At 37.5% G+C, this 20,939-nt stretch overlaps 1 protein-coding gene across 1 annotated transcript in view; it reads left to right on the top strand.

Annotated features, from left to right (window-relative positions):
* Window positions 1-20,939, top strand: part of CPQ (carboxypeptidase Q) — a 597,449-nt gene that overhangs the window by 240,906 nt on the left and 335,604 nt on the right. Inside the window, exon 4 of the mRNA XM_066266010.1 lies at window positions 235-442. Within this exon, the coding sequence (XP_066122107.1) occupies window positions 235-442 (208 nt within the window). The remainder of the gene's footprint in view (window positions 1-234; window positions 443-20,939) is intronic.

Here is a 20,939-nt window from a genome sequence, read left to right as displayed (position 1 = left end):
AAAAACAAATTTCATGTAATATTTTCAATGAGGCAATCATTAAATTGAAGTTTCTAAGTTATTTTTTGAATCACTATATTTACATCAAAAGCTATAAAACAATATTGCCTACTTGTCTTATTTCTCATATGCAAACAAATATCAGTGAAAGTCTAATGTCAAATATGGACACTTAAAGCAATACTTGTGGTTTATAACTACTTTTAAATTAACATGGTGGCCTATTTTCTCAAGTCCCCACACAGGTATTCAGGAATACCAAGACGGTGTGCCAAAAATCCCAACAGCCTGTATTACAGTGGAAGATGCAGAAATGATGTCAAGAATGATTTCTCGTGGGAGTAGAGTTGTCATTCAGCTGAAGATGGGGGCAAAAAACTATGCAGATGCTGATTCCTTCAACACTGTAGCAGAGATCATTGGTAGCAAGTATCCAGAGCAGGTGAGTGAAAGAGACAAAAGGTTGTCTTAGAATAGAGAGTTGTGGTCAAGAGATAACATGAGTCTGAAGAGATGGTCCTCATAAACTACTAATGGCAGATGCTATATATTATATATATTTTCCCCATCAAACGTTTTACTATACTGAGTAAAGAAAAGACAGACTAGTTGAAGAGTAGAATGGGATCATAGTGTAGAATAGCTGGGGACAATAATTGATATATGTGTTGTATTTTTTTCACTTAAAGCCAATGTGGCATTTGAGATTATACCAATAGGTAATAGTTATTGTGCTTATTATGTGAATTATTTGTGTCCTTTCAAAACTTAATGAATAAGATCTGTTTTCTTCAATTCATAGTTAAGGAAACTGACACTTATAGGTAAAGAGAGAAACACTTGCTTAAAGTCCACACAAAAAGTAAGTGTCTGAGAAAGAACTTGAACCCAGGACCTTATGAATAGTAAACTGAGCTTTAAAATACAGTTTATGTTCAATGTTCAGAGATTTTATTTTTTAGCTAAGTTTGAAATCAAATAGTGCTAGGGTAAGGTCCAGAATATATATTACCTTCAGGTTAAATAACTTTGGCAAGTTACTTATTCTCTGAGTCTTAGAAAACAAATCTGTGCAGAAAGGGATGGTATATATAACTAATAGGATTATTGTGAGAGCCAGATTAGATAATGCAAATCAAATGGCCTAGTAAAGTGTTTAACACATCACAGGTGGTCACTGAATGTGAATTTACTTCATGTGGCATGAAGTGTACAAAAATCAGTCTTCATAAGGTTTCTGGTGCAAATCTACTTTATTGTTAGTTATTAAAATTCTGAAAATAGCATATTATTTTAAACTTATATAAAATAGCTTCTTCTAATAACTTAAAAATAAAATTATTTAGAAACTTCAGACTTGCATTTCATTTAAGAGAGTAATCAGGTGAAGGCAAAAAAGAATAATAATGGAGTTTGGTGATGGAAAAACAAGCCTGTACATATATATGTCTTGCTCAGGACCTCTTCTATACTTGTTTTATGTTCAGGGATCTTTTCTTCTTTCCCAAATTACCTGTTTCCAGGACTTGGGTATGAATCAATCAACCATGAGGTTATATCCACAGGGATAATAGAAAGTAAGATCTCAGTAGGCTCTCATTCACAGCCACTCACCCTGTGCTGCTGGGGAGGGAGGGCAGAGCAGACTAAAGTCATGTGAGGAGAGACTGGAGTTTGTGGTTCAGGAGAGTTTGGGGTACAGCTGTGAAGATTTCTGTGCTGAGTCACTCTCCTGCACTTCAGGTGCCATCTTTCTTGGGTGGAGCACTCCCTCCTTATGGCATCAACCTGGGATAATGCAATAGCCCCAACTTCTGGACTCCCCATAGCCCCACCCTGCAGAGTTCATGCTGTAATGAGAAGTCAGCTGTCAGGGCCAGGATGTGGAGGCCTGTGTGGACTTAGGGATGTTGGTGACTGAGAGGTGTGGTTTTGAGGTGGAAGCCATTCCCTCCACTTTTCTATGAACCTGACTGGCACCTCCCCCTCATGAGAGATCCTCTAACCCCATCCCCCAGGTTCCAGGTGGCCCTACCCTCTCAACATTTGATGGCCCTGCGTTGCCAAGGTCTGGGCAGAATTCCAGACAGACTGAGCTGTGTGCCTTTGGGTTGAGGACTACTCCTCACACCTTCTTCCAAGTATGACCAGCACTTCCCCCTGATGGGATATCCAGTAGCTCCATGCTCCTTACCCCTGGCTGCCCCACCCTGTTGATCCTGGGCTTTTGGAAGAATCTTGGAAAGATTGAGTTATGTGACTTTAGAACAAGTGCCATTTTTTCTTCATGCCTGACTGGTGTAGAGCCCTCCCTTCATGAGGCCAAATCCAGGTCTATTTGGGCGTGATAAACTCTGATACCCTTACCCTGATGATTTCCTGAGCCCCCACTCTACCATAAAGTCTTCAGGCACCTGGAAGAGGCAGCTAAACTTAATATACTCTGAGATATTTGCTAGTTGGCCTCACACCCAGCTCTGACACTGAATTTGAATCTGTATTGATCTGGTGAATACCATTAGTCTCTACCTGGTTACTCAATGAGAACCTATCTCACACAACTCCAGTACTGCCAGAGGCTTTTTAAATGACTGAATCCATCATGAAGCTGACATGTGGAGGTAGGTGCAGGCAGATCTCAGGGTGCTGTGGTACTTTTGCTGAACTGCCCCTGAGCCCAGCACTGGTAAGAGCTGTCCTTGGTGTATAGTGTGGTTCTTCATGTGCACACCCAGGCCCAGCAGAGGCAGCCACGAACTGTGGTTCACTTTGTAGCTCCAAACAGACTTCAAAGGGCCAGTCATAGGCAGCATCTGACATCAGCCTGCACCAGAGTCCCACCCAAAAGGCCCCAGAACCAAGACACCCCATAGCCAGCTTCACATATCACTTAGCTTCATAAGCAGCATATCCAAAGGGAAATCTCAGCAGGCACCAGATCCTGCTAAGGCAAATTCTGCCTCATGTGGTCAACAGCTGCACAGCAGCTTGTACACTATTGTCAGGGTCAATCCTCACAGTCAGTCTGGAAGTCAACACCACATACAAACAGACCAGTAGTAATAAAGGCTCAATTACAATATAAGAGCTCACATAACCCACACAAGGGACATTCTTGGAGCACCCAGATCAGGTGACAAAGGAGACTGTGCCACAGGATCCCAAAGGACACCTACTATATAAGACCACCTTACCAAGGCTAGGAGTCATAGTAGATCTATGTAATACATAGAAACAAATACAAAGATGCAGCCAAAATTGGGAGATAAATTAATATGTCCCACAATAAAGAACAAGAAAAATATCCAGAAAAAAAGAACTAAATAAGTAGAAGCAAGCAATTTACCAGATATCATATTTTAAAAAATGGTTATATGGATGATTATGGGGAGAACTTCAATAGAGATAGCAAGCATAAAAAAAGGACAAAGAAACCACAAAAAAGAACCTGTCAGAAATGAAGAATACACTAGAAAGAATAAATAGTAACATCTTCTTAAAAAAAAAGAAACATAGGGATATAGTTATAAAAATAAAATGGCAATAAATACATATGTATAAGTAATCACTTTAAATGTAAAAGTATTAAATGTTCCAATCAATATAATAGATAGCAGAATGGATAAGACAACAAGACCAATATATATATACTGTCTGCTAGAGACCCATCGCAACATGAAAGATACACACAGACTAAAAGTAAATGGATGAAAAAAGATATTTCATGCAAATAAAAGTAAAACTGATGAGTAATACTTTTATCAGACAAAACAGAGGTTAAAATACAGGCCATAACAGGAGACAAAGGAGAACATTACATAATGCTAAAGGGATCAATCCAACAAAAAGATGTAAACCTTAAAAACATTTATGCACCCAACATATGAGCACCTAAAGATATGAAGAAAATCTTGGTTGACATAGAAAAAGAGATCGGCACTCATATAGTCATAGTAGGAAATTTTAACACCTAATCAGCTTCAATGGATATATCTTCCAGACAGAAAATTCCAAGAAAAACAGTGGCCTTAAATAACACACTAGATCAGTCTAATTTAATTAATATCTTTAGAACATTTCACACCAAAGCATCAAAATATACATTCTTTTCAAGTGCACAGGGAACATTTTCTGGAATAGATGACATGGTAGGACACAAAATGTCTCAGTAAGTTTAAGAAGACTGAAATTATATAAGGTATCTTCTCTGATCATAATGGTGTGAAACTAAAAATCTCTCTCTCTCTCTCACACACACACACACAACCCAACAAAGACATAGAGGCTAAATAACATGTTACTAAACAATAAATGAGTTAACAATGAGATTAAGAAACAAATCAAGATATCTTGAAACAAATAAAAATGAGAACACAACAACCAAAAATCTATGAGACACAGCTAAAGCAGTTCTAAAAGAAAAATTCACAGTATTGCAGGCCTATCTCAAGAGACAAGAAAAGTCTCAGGTGAAAAATCTAAACTTAAAAGATCTTGAAAATAAAACCAAAGCACAAAGTGAACAGAAGAAGGAAATAACAAATACCAGGGCATAAATAAACAAGATAGAGTAAAAAAAAAACGTACAAAAGAACAATGAAACCAAGAGCTGGTTCTTTGAAAAGATAAACCTGATTGACAAACCTTTAACCAGATTTATCAAGAAAAAAAGAAAGGACCAAATTTTAAAAATTCAGAACTGAAAGAGAAGTAACAACTGACTCTGCAGAAATAAAAGGGGTTGTAAGAAAATATTATAGGCAACTAAATGCCAACAAAGTAGACAATCTGTACCTAATGGATAAATTCCTAGAAACAAACAATTTCCAAAACTGATTTAGAAAGAATCAGACAATCTGAATAGACGAATTACAGCAGTAAAAGGAAGAAGCTGTCAGGGCCCTTTGCTGTTTCCTAAAGGACAAGGTTATGACCAAGGTAAGTGGGCTGAGTGATCAGAGGGAATCAAAAGAGACAAAGAGGGTGGGGAGTTTGGAAGGGTTAAATAGGAGGCAATTATAGTTAGAGGAAATTATATAGTTGTGTTCATAACTGAGCAGAAAATAAGAATAAAGGAAGAGGGAAATGAAATGAATGACAAATTCAAATGTCAACTAAAAACTGTTCTTTTATTGGCTGATGAGGGAGTTCAACTCTCTTAAATTGTGGCAAACTTTTCTGAAGTCATTTAAGTACATTTTTAATTATCAGTAATGCTAACAGTGACATAAACATTGGTTTTGAAGTTTACGTTGACTAGGTTATCTCTGATACATCCTTGCTATCTCACTTCACATTATACTGAAGAATGGGGCTAACTAATGCTGAGCAGATTAATTGCAATGGAAATTATCTCTCAAAAAGAAGATGTTATATAGAAATTATAATTATTCTGCCTGCAGGTTGAACATCCTGGATGACTTGGAGGTAGATAACAGTCATGCAATGACAGATAGATACTGTTCATTGCTAACAGCCAGCACAACCCTTTATATCTCATTATTCATGCACAGCACCTTAATGAAAGGAAAGCAGTTAGCACATAAAGAATTCCTTTGATTCAGCCCAAGAACCATGGACAAGGTGCGGTGGAATTCAGCTCTGGAACGTACATATATGATTGATGAAGCATTAATACATTTCAAAATCCTACTGTATAATCAAGCCATAAGCCTGGACTGAATTAACCACAGGCTTTTAAAAATGCCAATAATACTAAACCTTTATTGGGGTTTCATATGTAAAAATGGCAGAGTAGGGGTATTACATACATTAGTCCTACCCTCTTTGTAAAGAACCCACTGTGGTATGTTTTGACTCCTCTAAGCCCCAAATTCTCTTTCCACTTGACCTCTTCAGAAACTGGTCCTCTGTGATTTGGACATGCTCTGAAGGGTTCTGCAGACCCTGAACACTTCAATGGTGTGCATTTCATGGGGGGAGAGCAGTCATCATGGAACTCTGACATTAGTTATCTAAACTCCATTCTCTCAGCTTAATCCTTGAGAAATCATTGTATAGTTGAGGCCCTTCTACGATTGAGAATGAGTCTTGAGAGTGAGAATGAAAGCTCTTTGACTTCTGAACTGATACTCCCGAGTGCTAAAAGAACAAAGTTTTATCTTCCTCCATTCATTAAAGAACTTAATTGCATTGGAAAATTCATAGGAAACTTGTTGCCATTCATAAACAGGTTTTATTTATTTTTTATTAAATCAATGGAGGCTATCCTAACACTTAAAATAGTCTTGATGAGGTAGAGACAGAAAGGTGTGTGTGTGTGGGGGGGGGTGTCTTTGTAATTCAGTACCAATTCCCTGAACTTTAGATGAGCAAACTGAATCCATGAGTGACTAGTCCCAGGGGACACAATAAATTCATAAGACGAATGCGTGTAGAATCTGACTCCAAATTTTCTGACTCCCATTTCTTTTAGCCCCAGGGATATTCCATTATGCCTAGGTACACCTTAGCTGGATAGTGTCTATATCTGAGGGATGTAGATTGACTCAGGACACAGGCAGAGCCATTCCTACTGATGCATTACATAGGAGAAATTGTGTTATTTTTATGCTTTTTCTCCTGATGTCTCTCTCTTAGGCACAAAGAACTCTCATAAATACTGTTCTTTGTTGTCTCAGAGTTTCCTTAGTGCTCTCATGAGGGTTAGGACCTGGAAACCCACCTCTGCTTGGTCTGTTTCTTCTTCACATCCTCCTTCCATCAAATGTTTCTCAGATTTTATTTCTTTTTAGCTCCTTGTTGCTTTGGAAGAGGATCTGATGAGTGTTAAGGATTCTTTATGATTCCTTATTTTCCTATGCCCCTGTTCATATCTTTTCACTCTCACCAATCAGGCAATCAGGTGTTTCTGTTTTAATAGAGTACTGCAGATAAATCCAAAATTGATCTACTACCAATTACATCATTAAAACATTAACCTTTTTATTTTGAAATAATTTTAGACTGACAAGAAGGTGCAAAAATAGCATTGAGAGTGTGAATGTCCTCTTTGACCAGCTTCCCCATGATGATGTCTTTCTTATCCTTTGTGTATTAACCCGCAGAGGAAACCAGTGAGAAGATACTCTTGAAAGCCCGCGATTCCTTGTGATGCAGAGCTACCCTGTGGGCATCCCCTAAGTAGCACCCAGGGTGAGGGAACACCGTTATGACAATATTCCAAATGGTTCTTTCCTCTATATGATGCTTTCAGTGTTTTCCACTCAAACAAGCAAACAAATACAGAAGGGTGGCTGTGTTCAAACTCACCCGACGAGAACAGATGACCAGAAACTAGGGGTTTAGTACACCTGTAGAAGAGACTCTCTCACAATGTTGAGTTTTGAAGCTGGCCTGTTTCTTTTGCATCTCAGTAATTTTCTATGTCTTATTTTGAGGCTTGCACAGTAAATACAGAAAATGCAATATTTAAAAATGCTAACATATTCAAGAATTCTTATGAGGGAATTGTGTGAAAAAGAAAAGTGTTTGAGATTTTTTTTCTTTTGGTGGATAATAATCCAAATCCATTTTGATAAAGCCCCGATGAGTGGAACTGCTTTTTATATGTGACTTTTTCATTTTTTTTACAGCAGTTATATTCATGGATTCAAAAAACAATTTCAGTTTCATATGCCAGTATTATTTCAAATTTAATGCAGCACTATGCAGGCAAATGGGAGAGACATTGAAATGAAAGCTCTAGTTTCTTAACTGAAGAATTCACTTTTTTAATTTTTTACTTTTTTTTAGTGTGGGTCCAGGTTTTTCAATATCATCATTATTGACATTTTGGGCCAAATAATTCTTTGCTGTGGGAGTATGTCCTGTGTATTATAGAATTTTTAGCAGCATCCTCCCTTATGTCCTATAGTAGTAACCATAAAGATGTCTCTAGACACTGCCAGATGTCTGGGACAATGGTCAATCCAGGCTGAGTATCCCCCATGGGGAGTAGTGGAAAGGACATTGGCTGGATTTTGTCAGGCTTTGGGCCTGGTTTTATTTTGTCACAAATAAGCTGAGTGACCACAGGACTAAATCCTTCATCTATAGAATGAGGGACTTTGTCTGGAAAATCTGAAAGATCATAAAACTTTATTATTTAAAGAAATACTTAGAGATTATCATCAGATGGGTGCTATACACTATAGACCATTAGATAGTTACAAGACATAATGGGGCCCTTTTATTATTTCACAGAGTGGGGGTGTTGGTAGGTGTTTTAATTTGTTTTTATATTCGGTATTCAAGCACAGTTAAGCAGCTCTTTTTTGAAAAAGTTAAACAAACTGCTCTTTTGTGACATTTCTTAGTGTTTAATGGGCTCATGTGCACTAGGAAGTTTTAAGAGGTAGTCTTGCAATATTCCTCAAACTTTTTGAGAAACAGTAGGATAGAGGCTTAAGATCCATCGGATAGCTTATACTTTGACTTTTTTATATTCATTTTTCTAACTATTTATTAATTCAACACACATTTATTAGCTGGTATGTATCAGGCATAAGGGTTGCAGCAGTAGCCGTGGTTAGGCAGTATAGCACAGTGCTTATTTAGAAACATGGCCTGTATAATTCAAATCCCACCTCTTACTTTTTTTTTTTCTTTTATTTCTGAAGCTGGAAACGGGGAGAGACAGTAGACAGACTCCCGCATGCGCCCGACTGGGATCCACCCGGAATGCCCACCAGGGGCGACGCTCTGCCCAGCAGGGGGCGATGCTCTGCCCCTCCGGGGCGTCGCTCTGCCTCGACCAGAGCCACTCCAGCGCCTGGGGCAGAGGCCAAGGAGCCATCCCCAGCGCCCGGGCGATCCCCGCTCCAATGGAGCCCCGGCTGCGGGAGAGGAAAAGAGAGACAGAGAGGAAGGAGGGGGGGGTGGAGAAGCAAATGGGCGCTTCTCCTATGTGCCCTGGCTGGGAATCGAACCCGGGTCCCCCTCACGCCAGGCCAACGCTCTACCGCTGAGCCAACCGGCCAGGACCCCACCTCTTACATTTTATTGGTAGGTTATTTTGCCTTTCTGGCCCTCAATATTAGCTTTCTCTGGAGAAGAGAGATCTATACAAAAGCAAAGAGTTGATAAACAGTGGAGGCATATCAGGAAGGACTTCAGGGGAGCTGGCAGGCCATGTGAAGGTTGGGACTTTGTTCTATTGGCAGAAGGGAGTAAGTAAAGGGTTTTAGCAATAGATTTTTATATTAGTTCACTCTGGCCACTGTATGCATTTGAAGGGGTAAAGACTCAAATCTAGTTAGGAGATTATAGGACTTGAACTGAAACAGTTGGCATAGTCAGGTGGGAAAGAGGAGAAGGATTCAAGAAATAAAATTGGCAGGAGTTGTTAAAGTTGGCATCTAGGGAGAAAAAGAAGGATAAATCAGTTTGGGTAGAAAGAAAATTCATTCATTAATTCTATAGGAATTTATTGAGCTTCTGATATATGTTGGATATATCAAATTGCCCTCATAGCACTTGGGGTTTTGTGGTAGCGATTGGAAAATAAATAAGTTACTGCAATAAAGATGGTAAATGTCACAATATGGCAGCTACATGGTACAATGAGGACTCATTTCAGGGGACTCATCCAAGTCAAGAAGGCCAAGGAAGGCTTTCTGAAGAGATCCAACATACTCCTCCAGCACAGCTGGTTAACCATGAGAAGTTAATCATGCTTTAAAGTTATGGAAATGGGGTTGGGATGAGAAATAATCCAAGCAGGTGGACTAGTATTTATGGAAGCCCGAAGAGTGGTGTTATTTCTTTTTAAAGAAATGTGATATGACCTCCTATAATTTTTTAATCCATTGGATAATGAACCCTGTTTTCATGGAGTTATGCTATAAAATAATCTAAAGAAAAAGACATGGCTTATTTCATGTATATGCATTTTAAAAAATAAATTATTGAAAAACTTAATCCCTTTGGGAACAGTTTTAACATAGATGCTGTCAAGACCCTTGTTGAAGGAATAAACAAAACCTCATTGACCTGGTAGACAAACTCATTACATACATAATTGAATAGTTAGAGGCTGTGCAGCAAATGCAGCTTTGCCTTTCATCTGAATATGTAGTCTGATGATTTGTAAAACCTTCCCAATGGGTACAGCAAGTTATTCTGCCTGGGTGGGAGCTTTTTTACTAACTTAAGCAGCTGTTTAAACTTTCATAAGCAAAGTAATTATTAAATCTTTCATGAACATGTTGGTTGGAGCATTAGTTCATATCTTAACCTTGAGTTGGAAAGTTTTGGGAGGTGGGGGTCAAAGAATTTTAAGTTAGCAAATTTTATTCCTTTTTTTTATTATTATAAACATTTTATGGCTTCGAACAGCCAACCTAAATCATGGAAGGAAAATACATATGTGGAAAGCATGAGACATTTCATTGTTTGTTTTTCAAATTTCTGCAATGTGATCATAGCTGTGCCTGCCTCCGGGCTTATAACGACAGCAAATGGAAATAGCCTAAGCTAGACATGCTATTTCAGATAGATAGCCACCCAGGTAGGCAAGGCAAAGCCTGGAGAGTTTACACTTTCCTGTGCTCAGTAAGTCGTTTTAGTATGTCAAAATGGGACTTGAAAGCAGTAGGATGCTATCTTTCGTAAGTTTGAACATCTTTCCCTTATTAATAATGGAGCTACATAATATGAATCATAATCATAAAATGAATGATAATACACATTTAGGGAGCACTTACTATGTGTCTGGTAGTATTCTAGATACCTCTCATGCATTTTCTTCTTTAATCTTCACTATGACATTGTCAAATAAACAATACTGTTATCCCCATGTTACAGATGAATAAACTATGGCTTAGAGTGATCACAAAGTTTACAAAGCTTCTGTGAGGCAGGTATAGTAGTTAAATTCAAGTTTGTCCTATCCCAGGACCCATACTCTTTAACAATTCATTATCCTGTACTTGTTAGCCCTTTTATATTCTGTAAAATACTACTACCAAAAGAGTTTCCTGTTTTACCCTAAATGAAAAGAAAACCAATAGCAACAAAAGCTTTTGAACACCTACTGTATGTAGAATTCTATGGGAACATAGAGTTGGGAAACTGTATGTAGAACTCTATAAGCTTGAGAAATATTTTGAGACAAAATATTTGAGGAGAGATAATAAAGAGGCCTTTACCAGGTGGCTAACTAAAGCAGTCAGTGAATCGTGGACCTCAGACTCTACCACACAAAGTCAGGGACTGCAACACTGCATCCTGCCTGGTCCAGTACTAATGTATCGTGTTATACTTTACAGGTTGCAATATACTCTCACCTAGATTATCCCATTTAATTATAACAGCAGAGCTGATTATTTCAGTTGTTACTTTAAAGATGAGGAAGCTGAGTTCAGAGTAAATGACTGTCAGACTCACCCCCAGTAAGTGGAAGATAAAATTCAAAGCTTGATTCTTCTATAACGTGCTATAGTCACTGCCCAGACAGAGCCCTGCAATTTAATATAGCATAAGCAAATGTTTTAGGGATGCCCTAAAAAAATAACTAAACACAAATATTTTAAAATAAATAATTATGATATAATACAATAAGAGCAATTGTGGTGAGTTTAAAATATGTCCACAAATTCTTTGATATTCTTTTAAAAGTACATGTAGGCCATACATAGTGATTTACTTCCCGTGAATGGAGTGTGGCAGAAATGATGGTGTGTGATGTCTGAGGTTGAATATAAAGAGCAACGTGGCTTCCTCCTTGCTCTTTCTCTCTGATCACTCACTCTGGGAGAAGCCAGCTACCATGATGTGAGGATATTCAGACAGCCCTGTAGAGAGGTCTGCATGGTGAGGAACTGAGGCCTCTGGTACCAACCAGCACAAATCAGCCGGCAAGTGGAACCAACAGCTCTAGTCAAGTTTTCAGATGAGTGCAACTCCAGTTACCTTGACCACAACCTTATAAGAGACCTGAGCCAGAATCACCCAACTAAGCTACTCCCAAGTTCTTGACATGAAGAATCTGTATGATGTAATAAATACGTATTGTTTTGAGCCACTAAGTTTTGGGATGAACTAATAAAGCAATCAAGGAGCACAGATACACAGTAAGGACTGAACTGTCAGGAAAGCTGGCTACTAAAAGATAAGAGAGATGAACAGGAATTTAATAGATGGACAAAAAAGATTTTGGCAAAGAGAAAATGTGTGCAAAAAAAAAAAAAAAAGTACAAAGTTTCGCCAAAGCAAGGCACATTATATAAACTGCAAGTAAAAGGCAGTACTAAACCTCACAGCTCAAAAATAGCCCTTGGGGTATGAGAATCTCACCAAGAACTTACTTTATTATAAGATAATGTAGCAACTAATGTTCCCAGGAGTGACTTAAATCTATAAGGCATTAAGTTCCATGTGAACTATTTAAGAAGATAGGAAATCAATTAAATATTGACTTCAAAAAATTAAAATACAAAGAGTACTACTGTATATAAATCCTTAGTGAAAGGGAAGCCCAGGCTCTCCAAAATGGCTACCTATTGATGTTATTACTTCACTAAACTATCTGGGTCTGTGTTTTGAAAACTTTGAGCTTAAATAGAGAGGCCCAAAAATTAGCTAATGAAGAACACCTGGATTTTCTTCAGGCTTTTCTTCTACCAATTCTGCTACAACAATCAGGTAGAAATTAACATTTTATAACCAATTATGTGTTTTGCTTGGCATCATGCTAACCAACTGAATTTTTAAAAAAGAGATTTGCCCAAATTGACTTGTTATTCTAGGACATATCCCATTCACTGACTATTTATTGAGTGCTACCCATGTGTTACCCATTGTGACAGGCCCATAAACCAAACCTTAATATTTGTGTTGCAAAAATCTCTTTGCATCCCAGTTCGAGCTCCACTGTTTTCTAGAGTTAATAGCAGCTCCTGGTAGAAAGACTACATTTATTATTTAAGTTGGATTTCCATATAAAATTAATACTTACTCATTTCATTTTAAAAATATAGAAAAATGAGAAGAATTTTTACTCAGAGACACATTAACTCAAGACAATTGCTGTTAACCTCTTGCTGAATTTCCTTCCCCATATTTCCTTCTATGAATATTTTATATAGTTATATTTTATAGACAGTGTCAGATCCAATTTTTGTTTAACAGACAAAATAGCCCTCGGAATAGAAATTTTAGATCTTTAAGTTATTCTAACAAATGGATATTCTGTAATTTACTTAACCTGTCATTAAATGTTTTGATTATACATAGATTTTTCAGTAAAAATGATGATATACATAAATAAATATGCAGCTAGGGAATTTGGAAGTTGTCTTTTGAACTGTTTATGGGATTTGCTAGGGGTGGGGTAATTTTAAGTAATAATCAAAGGGCAGCTCAAGAGAGGTTAACATGGTTTCTCTCCTTGCCCAAAGAACTGCCTTTTGAAAGTCCTAAAATGACTGTGTGGCCATGTGCCGAATGTGCAGTCATAGTTATGCTGTTAGTTAAATTAAACATGAATAATTGGATGAGGAACATTATTATTCTGTGCACAGTCCTGACTCTTAATTTAAGGTTAAACTAACTTAAATTAATGTCATGTGAATTCTTAGCAGCAATTATGGCCAGTTAATGCATATTCTTTCTTAGTCATGCTTCATCTCTTTGCAAAATTACAATATCTCATTCCAAATTTATTCTGACCAGACTGTAAGTAGCACTTTCTCCTATTTTTTCTGTGTTTATATCAGAAGGCTTTTGAGTTTATACTATAAACCACCATTTGTGTATTTTCATAAGAAGCCTGTAAGGAGTAGGCCTGGATATGAGAGCCAAGACTCAGTGCAAATCAGGGTATCAGACCTAGTCCTTTCTTTATTCTTCAGGGAATATTGTGTGGACAACAGAGATGCCATTTTAACATCTCTGTTCCAGTATTGTCTCTTTACATCTGTCTGGTATATGACCATCCAAACTGTATTCCTTAAGTAAACCTCTGTGTAGAAGTTGCCTCTGTCAATCCTCTATTTAAAAAAGTCTATGGCTCCCCACTTCTTGTAAGATAATAGCCAATACTCCTTAAACCTAGCACTTGAAATCTTGAATCTACACACTGTTATACTAGTTATACCTTTTCCCACAGGTAATCTATATTCTAGAAACCCAAGAGTCTCTGTTCCATGCGTCTTATGTCACTTTCCTATTTCTTTGTCTTCCCCATACCGAATGCTTCTTCTGTATCTACCTATTGAAATCTAACCTACTCTTTATTTGTTAATTTATATTTGTTGTTTAATTTGATCATTCAGTTACATTAATTTCTTTAATATATGTTTATTGAGTACCAACTGCATACTGGATGGTGTTCAAGGGCCAGCTCACATGCCACCTCCCCTAAGAAGCCTTTCCTAACCACCTCAGGCACGTGAAGTTCTCTCTTCAGAACTTCCACTGGCCTTCCTTACACTTCTCTTTTGTCACAAATACATATACTTTATTGCTGTGTTTATAGTAGACACTCAAAATACTTTTTGAATTAAAGAAAAAAAATGAATGACAGAATAGATGAGTAAACTAAAATGTGAAGTTGTGCCTTGTCTACCAGGAAAAGCTAATAAATAAGATAAAATGGTTAAATTGGAATAGAAAGTTCATATTTTTATGGGTTTTGAATCTATGAAACACACTCAATATGGTTTTCATATTGGATCATTTCAAACAGAGAAAGAAATGTATAGGATCTTCATCTTCTGATTTCCAAATCAATGTGGTAGCATGCTACAACATTCTATACACTAGATATTGAAGTTGAAGAAAGTATTATACTTCATCATAGCTTTTCATTTTAAGGCATAATATTTTAAGGATATCATTGAATAATTCTATTTTCAGAGTACCAGTAACCTATTAGCCTGAGTAGTGAGAAAAATATAGCAGATAAAATAATTTTGAAATACCATTTTTTTGAACAATGAGTCAGAGAAATATTGATTATTTCCCAACATAAGTGAGCCATCAAAATAATAATAATGACCATCAGCTCATGTTTACCTTGCGTCATAAATTTTATTGTCCAATTTCTCATTTAATCCCCTAAAGAACTCCGAATCAGGGTTTTTATTTTCTTTACTTTACAGATGTGCAATCAGAGTTTAAAGAGATTATATAACTTGTCCATGCCCACTGTTCTAGCTAATGTGAGGGTGGGTAGATAAAACCTTAGTCATTCAATCTCTAAAGCCTATGAGTTTAAGCTCTGTGCTCTGGTTCAACTTTTGTGTTCTTCTTTGTTTACTAGTGAGGTTAGAAAATCTGTGGGCTTTGACAGTGAAACTACATATTATAGTTCCTTTCTGTTACCTCAGATGATTTGTATTTACATAGTTATTTCTGTACTAGCTCTATGAGTAATGAATAAGAATCTGGGGTTAATTTTATTTTTGCAGAAAACTATTGAAACCACAGAAAGGGTGAATCTCAAAAAAATGTGCTCTTGAGTGGTTAGAAGTTCCCTTTCAATATGTACACCATTCTGAAGTGGAGTATGTATGAGTGTCCTGAAGATAATGATTTCTTTTTCAAATTCTGGAGCTTGAGTTTTGTTTTCTTAAAGTTAGGGCAAATAAATAAAAAAATAAAAAAATTAAAAAATGGTAGGCTTCTAATTAAGGAATCAGAGCATGAAAATAGTGTTTTTGACTATGTAGGATCCCTTCCTTTGGGAATGGTTCTTCCTCCAATATTTGTGATTCTGGTGGACTGCCAACTCCCACTACTAAGAACTGGAATGTTGAGCACAAGGACACAGAGATAGAGGATGTTGGGGTTGGGTCACTCTTGGTATTGCCCTGCAGTTTAGGATCTCTGAGCCTCCATTTTTCTTTCAGCAAAATGATATACAAACCTCATTGAGTTGTTTGAGGATTCAGTGAGATATTGCCCATGAAAACTTTGGCTCTGAGTTCTTATTCAATGAATAATAGTTGCTATACTTTGAGATTAGTTGTCCTAGGGACAATTCTTTCTTCTCTGAAGGAAGGAAAGGCAAAACTAGACTCTACTGAGGAGGCAGAAGATAAAGCATTATTTATGGTACTTGAGAAGAACATCTGCTATTCAAATGACGAATTAGCAAAAGATAATCAAGGTGGTTATGAACTGTGGGGTGATACACTGCTGCTTTCTTATGATACTGTTGTTAAAAAAACTCATAATACTTCATTGTTTAAAAAAATCAATGATATGAAGAAAATTCAGGCCACTTGGAGGTAGAGGGTTTGGATGGGGACGAGAAAGGAGTAAGAACAACAGTATTCCATAAAGGCGTAACCATTCAGCCATCCAGTGGCCAGTCTCTCTTTTAATGAATAGAGTGATGGTGAGACTCCAGCACATTAATAAATGTTCCACTATGGGTGGTGATAACTTCAAAAGTGAAACGGTGCATATTGTATTTGATAATAAGAATATAGAGAATTATAAATGAGATATCCAGGAGGCATCTGTGTTAAGAAAATCTAGGATCAAACATTCCATATTGCACCTGATGAAAGGTGTGGGCAACATTAAGATGCTGTGGTGGAAAAAAGAAGAATCCTGCTTGCTGAGAGAACACTGATGTGAAGTGTTAGGGGAGTTTTGATCAAGCATGTATCTTTGATCTTAATATAGGGGCTTGGAGAGAGTATTAGAAGCCATAGGTGCAGCTACATATCTACTTAAAATGTGACTTTTTGTTATATTATTTCAAGTTTGAACAATCACTATACCAGAAGTTATGCCAAAAGTGAGTCATATGTAATTTGTAATGCATTTCCCCATAGACATGAGGCTGAAAATGACTGTTTTTAAGTCACCTTCTGGAATTAGGTATACCAGAACAAGGTACAAGGGTAAGAAAAAGTCACCAGATGATGAAGAGACTATCCTCTGTAATCTTGGGACTTTGGACCAACTATTGGGAAAAAAAATAAAAAAAAGTGATGTTGTCTTTGATGGCTTCTCTTTTTTTGTCCTCTTCTTCTAGTTTCTGGTACCATACTTCCATAACAGAATCCCCATGTTGCAAAACAACCTGATAAAACAGGTATCATCTCAGTGATATAACTGAGAAAAAATGAGGCTCACAGGATATAACTTGCTTATATCCATATAATAAGTAAATGGTGAAAATCAGTTTCATAATCAGGTATGTCTACTTGTAAAACACATGAATTCCAACACTTTTTGCATAGGATGTCAAAATAATGGAAATCTACCAAAATAAAGGAATCTAGAAGTAATACAGTTTGGAGTGAGGTGTGGGCAAAAGAAAGGTGAGCTTAGGTATAGTTATGGTATAGATATGATATAGATAGAGATATGATCATTTTGAGTTGCCTTTGGATAGCTATGTCTTGCTGTCTGGTCACAAGAGGAATCTTGGTTTGTTGCCCAGTGGTAGAGATGGGTACACTAGAGTGTTTTCTTTGTTGCAGAACAGTGGAGGATAAATAGGTGGATACATAAATGGACAGATGGAGCCAACTAGCTAGGTAGGTTGGAAGGTAGATAGGTAGATAGATTGATAAATAGATGATAGATAGATAGATAGATAGATAGATAGATAGATAGATAGATGATAGATGATAGAGATAAAGAGATGTTTGTTGGTGAGTTGTGCGTTTGGAAGTTAGAAAATATCTTGAGTCTCTAAGTCAGTATTTGTATTGCTTAGCAACTTTATTTTTTCATGTAGCTATGACAAATAGAACTTTCATATTTATTTTTAGTGCCTAAGGGCTGATCGTGCTGCCTATGAATGATGCATAAGTGACACTTTTATATTATGAGCATTACTCTTATTCTTGAAATCATACAATCTCAAGGTTAGAAGGGAACTTAATACTCTCTGATTTGCTCTATATTTAAACTTTGCTTTTACACCTACATTAGAGCCTTACTGACGTATCCCAGTCCTTTAGATAGCTCTCTCTATATGAAAGATCTCACTTTTGAAGTAAAATCTTCTTACCTGAAGCGAATATTCATCTGTTGTTTCTAGTTCTGCCCATCAAGGTCAAACGCCAGTATCTCTTTCATATGTGCTCATTGCACATTTGGAAACAGCCTATATGTCTCTCCTGATGTTCTCTTTATTGAGCTGAGTTTCTCCTCTGTCTCTTCAGAGACTTTTTAAGGGACATATTACTTCAGGGAAGGACTTGTTGGCCCAGATTCTGGCAATGCACTCAGCAGATGGCCTCCACTGTCATTTCTTTCAGGGATTGTTTCACTGGCAGAGAGCCACACTCATCCAAGGTCACACCCTGTCCTGGTGTGGTCCACATCCAATGACTGATTCATATGAGGATATAAAAGCCCCATTATTTTGGCCAAATATGTGATAACTCTGACAAGAGAGTTGGTTTTAGAGCTGTCAGTGGGGTCAGCCGAGGCCATTGTTGGGCTGCATTAGGTTGACTTTTCATTCTGTTCCTTTTTGTGCCCTTCCCTTCCCATTCTCAGGTGTTTATCCCAAGGGTATAAACACTCTGCATGTGAAACTCTGGTGCAGTCTGCTTCCTGCAAAGCTCAATCTGTAAAGCATGGCTTCAAGTCTTTGTATTAACCATTTGCAATGCTGGTGGTTGAGGCCAGGCATGTTCTCACTGAATTTAGGCAGAAAGTAGAGGAACTGCAGAGCCGGAAAGGATCAGGCGATTCCTATTTATTGGAGGCTCACAAAGACAGGTGAGCAAATAAACAACAAAAGGAAAAGAGTTAATAAACAAAGAGAAACATTCTTTTTGCAGTAAAGGGCAAGGGAGCAGGGAAAACTGCACCTCACAGTGGTGAAAGAGCAATCTGTGAGAATCACTGCCCAGAGAAAGCATCCTTAGCCTTACATAGACCACACATGTGGCACTGCCACATGCCACACACCAAACAGGCAAAGTGCTTGAAGCTGATAAACTCAGGAGCAAGCCTAATACAGCTGTTTTCCCCACACCACTCCAATTTGTTTATGGACTTAGACACTTTGGTAGGGTTTCTGAAGTAGATGGATACTGAGGGGTAACCTCCTGTATGTTCATAATACATTTAGCTTTGAAGAATATTTAATTGCTAAGAATCTAATATATAAAACTGACATAACAAGAGATAAATTATTCATGGAGGTGTCTTAGCTTTGGTTACCGCTCAGAAACAAAGCCTGAGACAAGAATTACATGTAAGTATTTTATTTTGAGAAGTTATTTCAAAGAACAGAAGACTGGAAACAGTAAAGGAGAGGAAAGTCAATACAAGGGTTCATTATTGAGCTACTTGCCACTATGGGCAAGTGGGATGAACTCCCACTGCAAACTCTTGAGAAGCCAGGTCAAGTTGTCTGCTGAATGAGGAGAGTATTTATCTACAAGGGTCCGATCTCCATTGGTGGAACCTTGCCCCTTGAAAGTCTCATATACTTTCAAGTTTGTACATGACTCATAACAGCTGTGAGCACCTGCTCTTTATACAGGAGGCAGGCACAGAAAGCTCTGCCTAGAAATTCCAGGTGTTGCTGAGGCAAGATATTGTCAGGGAATATCTGTGTACAATTGATTGCTGCAGCAATCATGAGACTAAAGAGTTGAATAGAGGAGGTGTAAGACAGGGTGCAAGAGGAGACCAATACAGGCTGATAGCCACAAGTGATAGCATTGTGTTTCAAAGACTGTATTTATGCAAAGATTTTATGAAGGACAGGCTTCATTGGACTGAACTTTTGCAAGGCTTCTCCTTTCTGATCATAAGAGGTAAAAAAACTTTCTAATGAATGGAAGTCATGGAGTGGTGTGCTCACTCACGAATAAAATATTGATCTTGGCTAGTTAGACTTATTGACAATAAAATATCATAAAGGGAAACTGCAGAAAACACTATTTAAAGGCTCACATACTCCTTGTGCTGTGCTACCAATAGTGGTCATTTACTGCCACGCATTTTTACAATGATTTGTCTAATAGTTCCTTTAATGTCTTTGATGTAGCTGCTCTAGGTTCAGTGCATTTTCAATGTCTCAGAGATTTGACTCTGATGGTGTTAAACTATGTAGCAGTTTATTGTTAAATTGGGGTGAAAACTAAGGGAATTGGGAGGTAGCTGGAAGTGTGAGTTAGGCACTACTAATTCAGCTCTGAAATGGTTAGTCACAGTGATCTCCATCATTTCATCGCCATAGTTTTTTAGTGGCAGCTTCCTAATGAGCTCATCTTTGGAATGCCAAGTGGCAGAGCTATGAGTTTTCTTCAAGAGATTTGAGAGATGCAGTGAGACAGCCAATTAGCATTTTTATTTACTTTGGGAGATCTCTGAGTCCCAAGACCTGCCTCAGGTTGTCCTGGTAGTACATGCACGATCTAATAAAACATGTTGAAAATGTCATACTTGTCATCCCAGGGATTTGGAAGTAACAGGACTGAGCCGACCAGGACTGAAAACTTGCTGACAAAGAATATATCAAGGTATGGAAGGAGAAGGGTTGGTTAAGGCAAAGAGGGAAAGACTGGGTAAAGTTTTTAAAGCTCATCTCAAAATTAGGGAGCCGGTAAGGAGACTGAGTGAAAAGAAAGTTGGGGCCCTAAGATAGAAAGCCTAGGAAATCAAATCAGACTGCAGAACAGATGTCTAGTAATGGCAAATATTTATTATGTGTCATTTACTACATGGCAAGTGCTGTTCCAATCATTTTGTTTATATAAGTAATTTCATTCTTATAATAAGTCTATGAGGCAGGCACAATTATCAAACCTATTCAGCAGATGGGGTGACTGAGGCTGAAAAGAGTCAGATAACTTGTCCAGTGTCTTTCATACATGGTTGTGCTTGGCTTCTACCCAAATAGACTCTTCCCAAATTTCATGCTCTTATGAATATTGCTTATCTTTTACATACATTCTTCTGATAAAGAAGCTTCTTATACGTTTATAAATTTCCTTGATGAGAGG

Source organism: Saccopteryx bilineata, chromosome 3, assembly GCF_036850765.1.
Source record: "Saccopteryx bilineata isolate mSacBil1 chromosome 3, mSacBil1_pri_phased_curated, whole genome shotgun sequence".
NCBI lineage: Eukaryota > Metazoa > Chordata > Mammalia > Chiroptera > Emballonuridae > Saccopteryx > Saccopteryx bilineata.
This window is presented reverse-complemented; position numbering and strand designations above follow the sequence as displayed.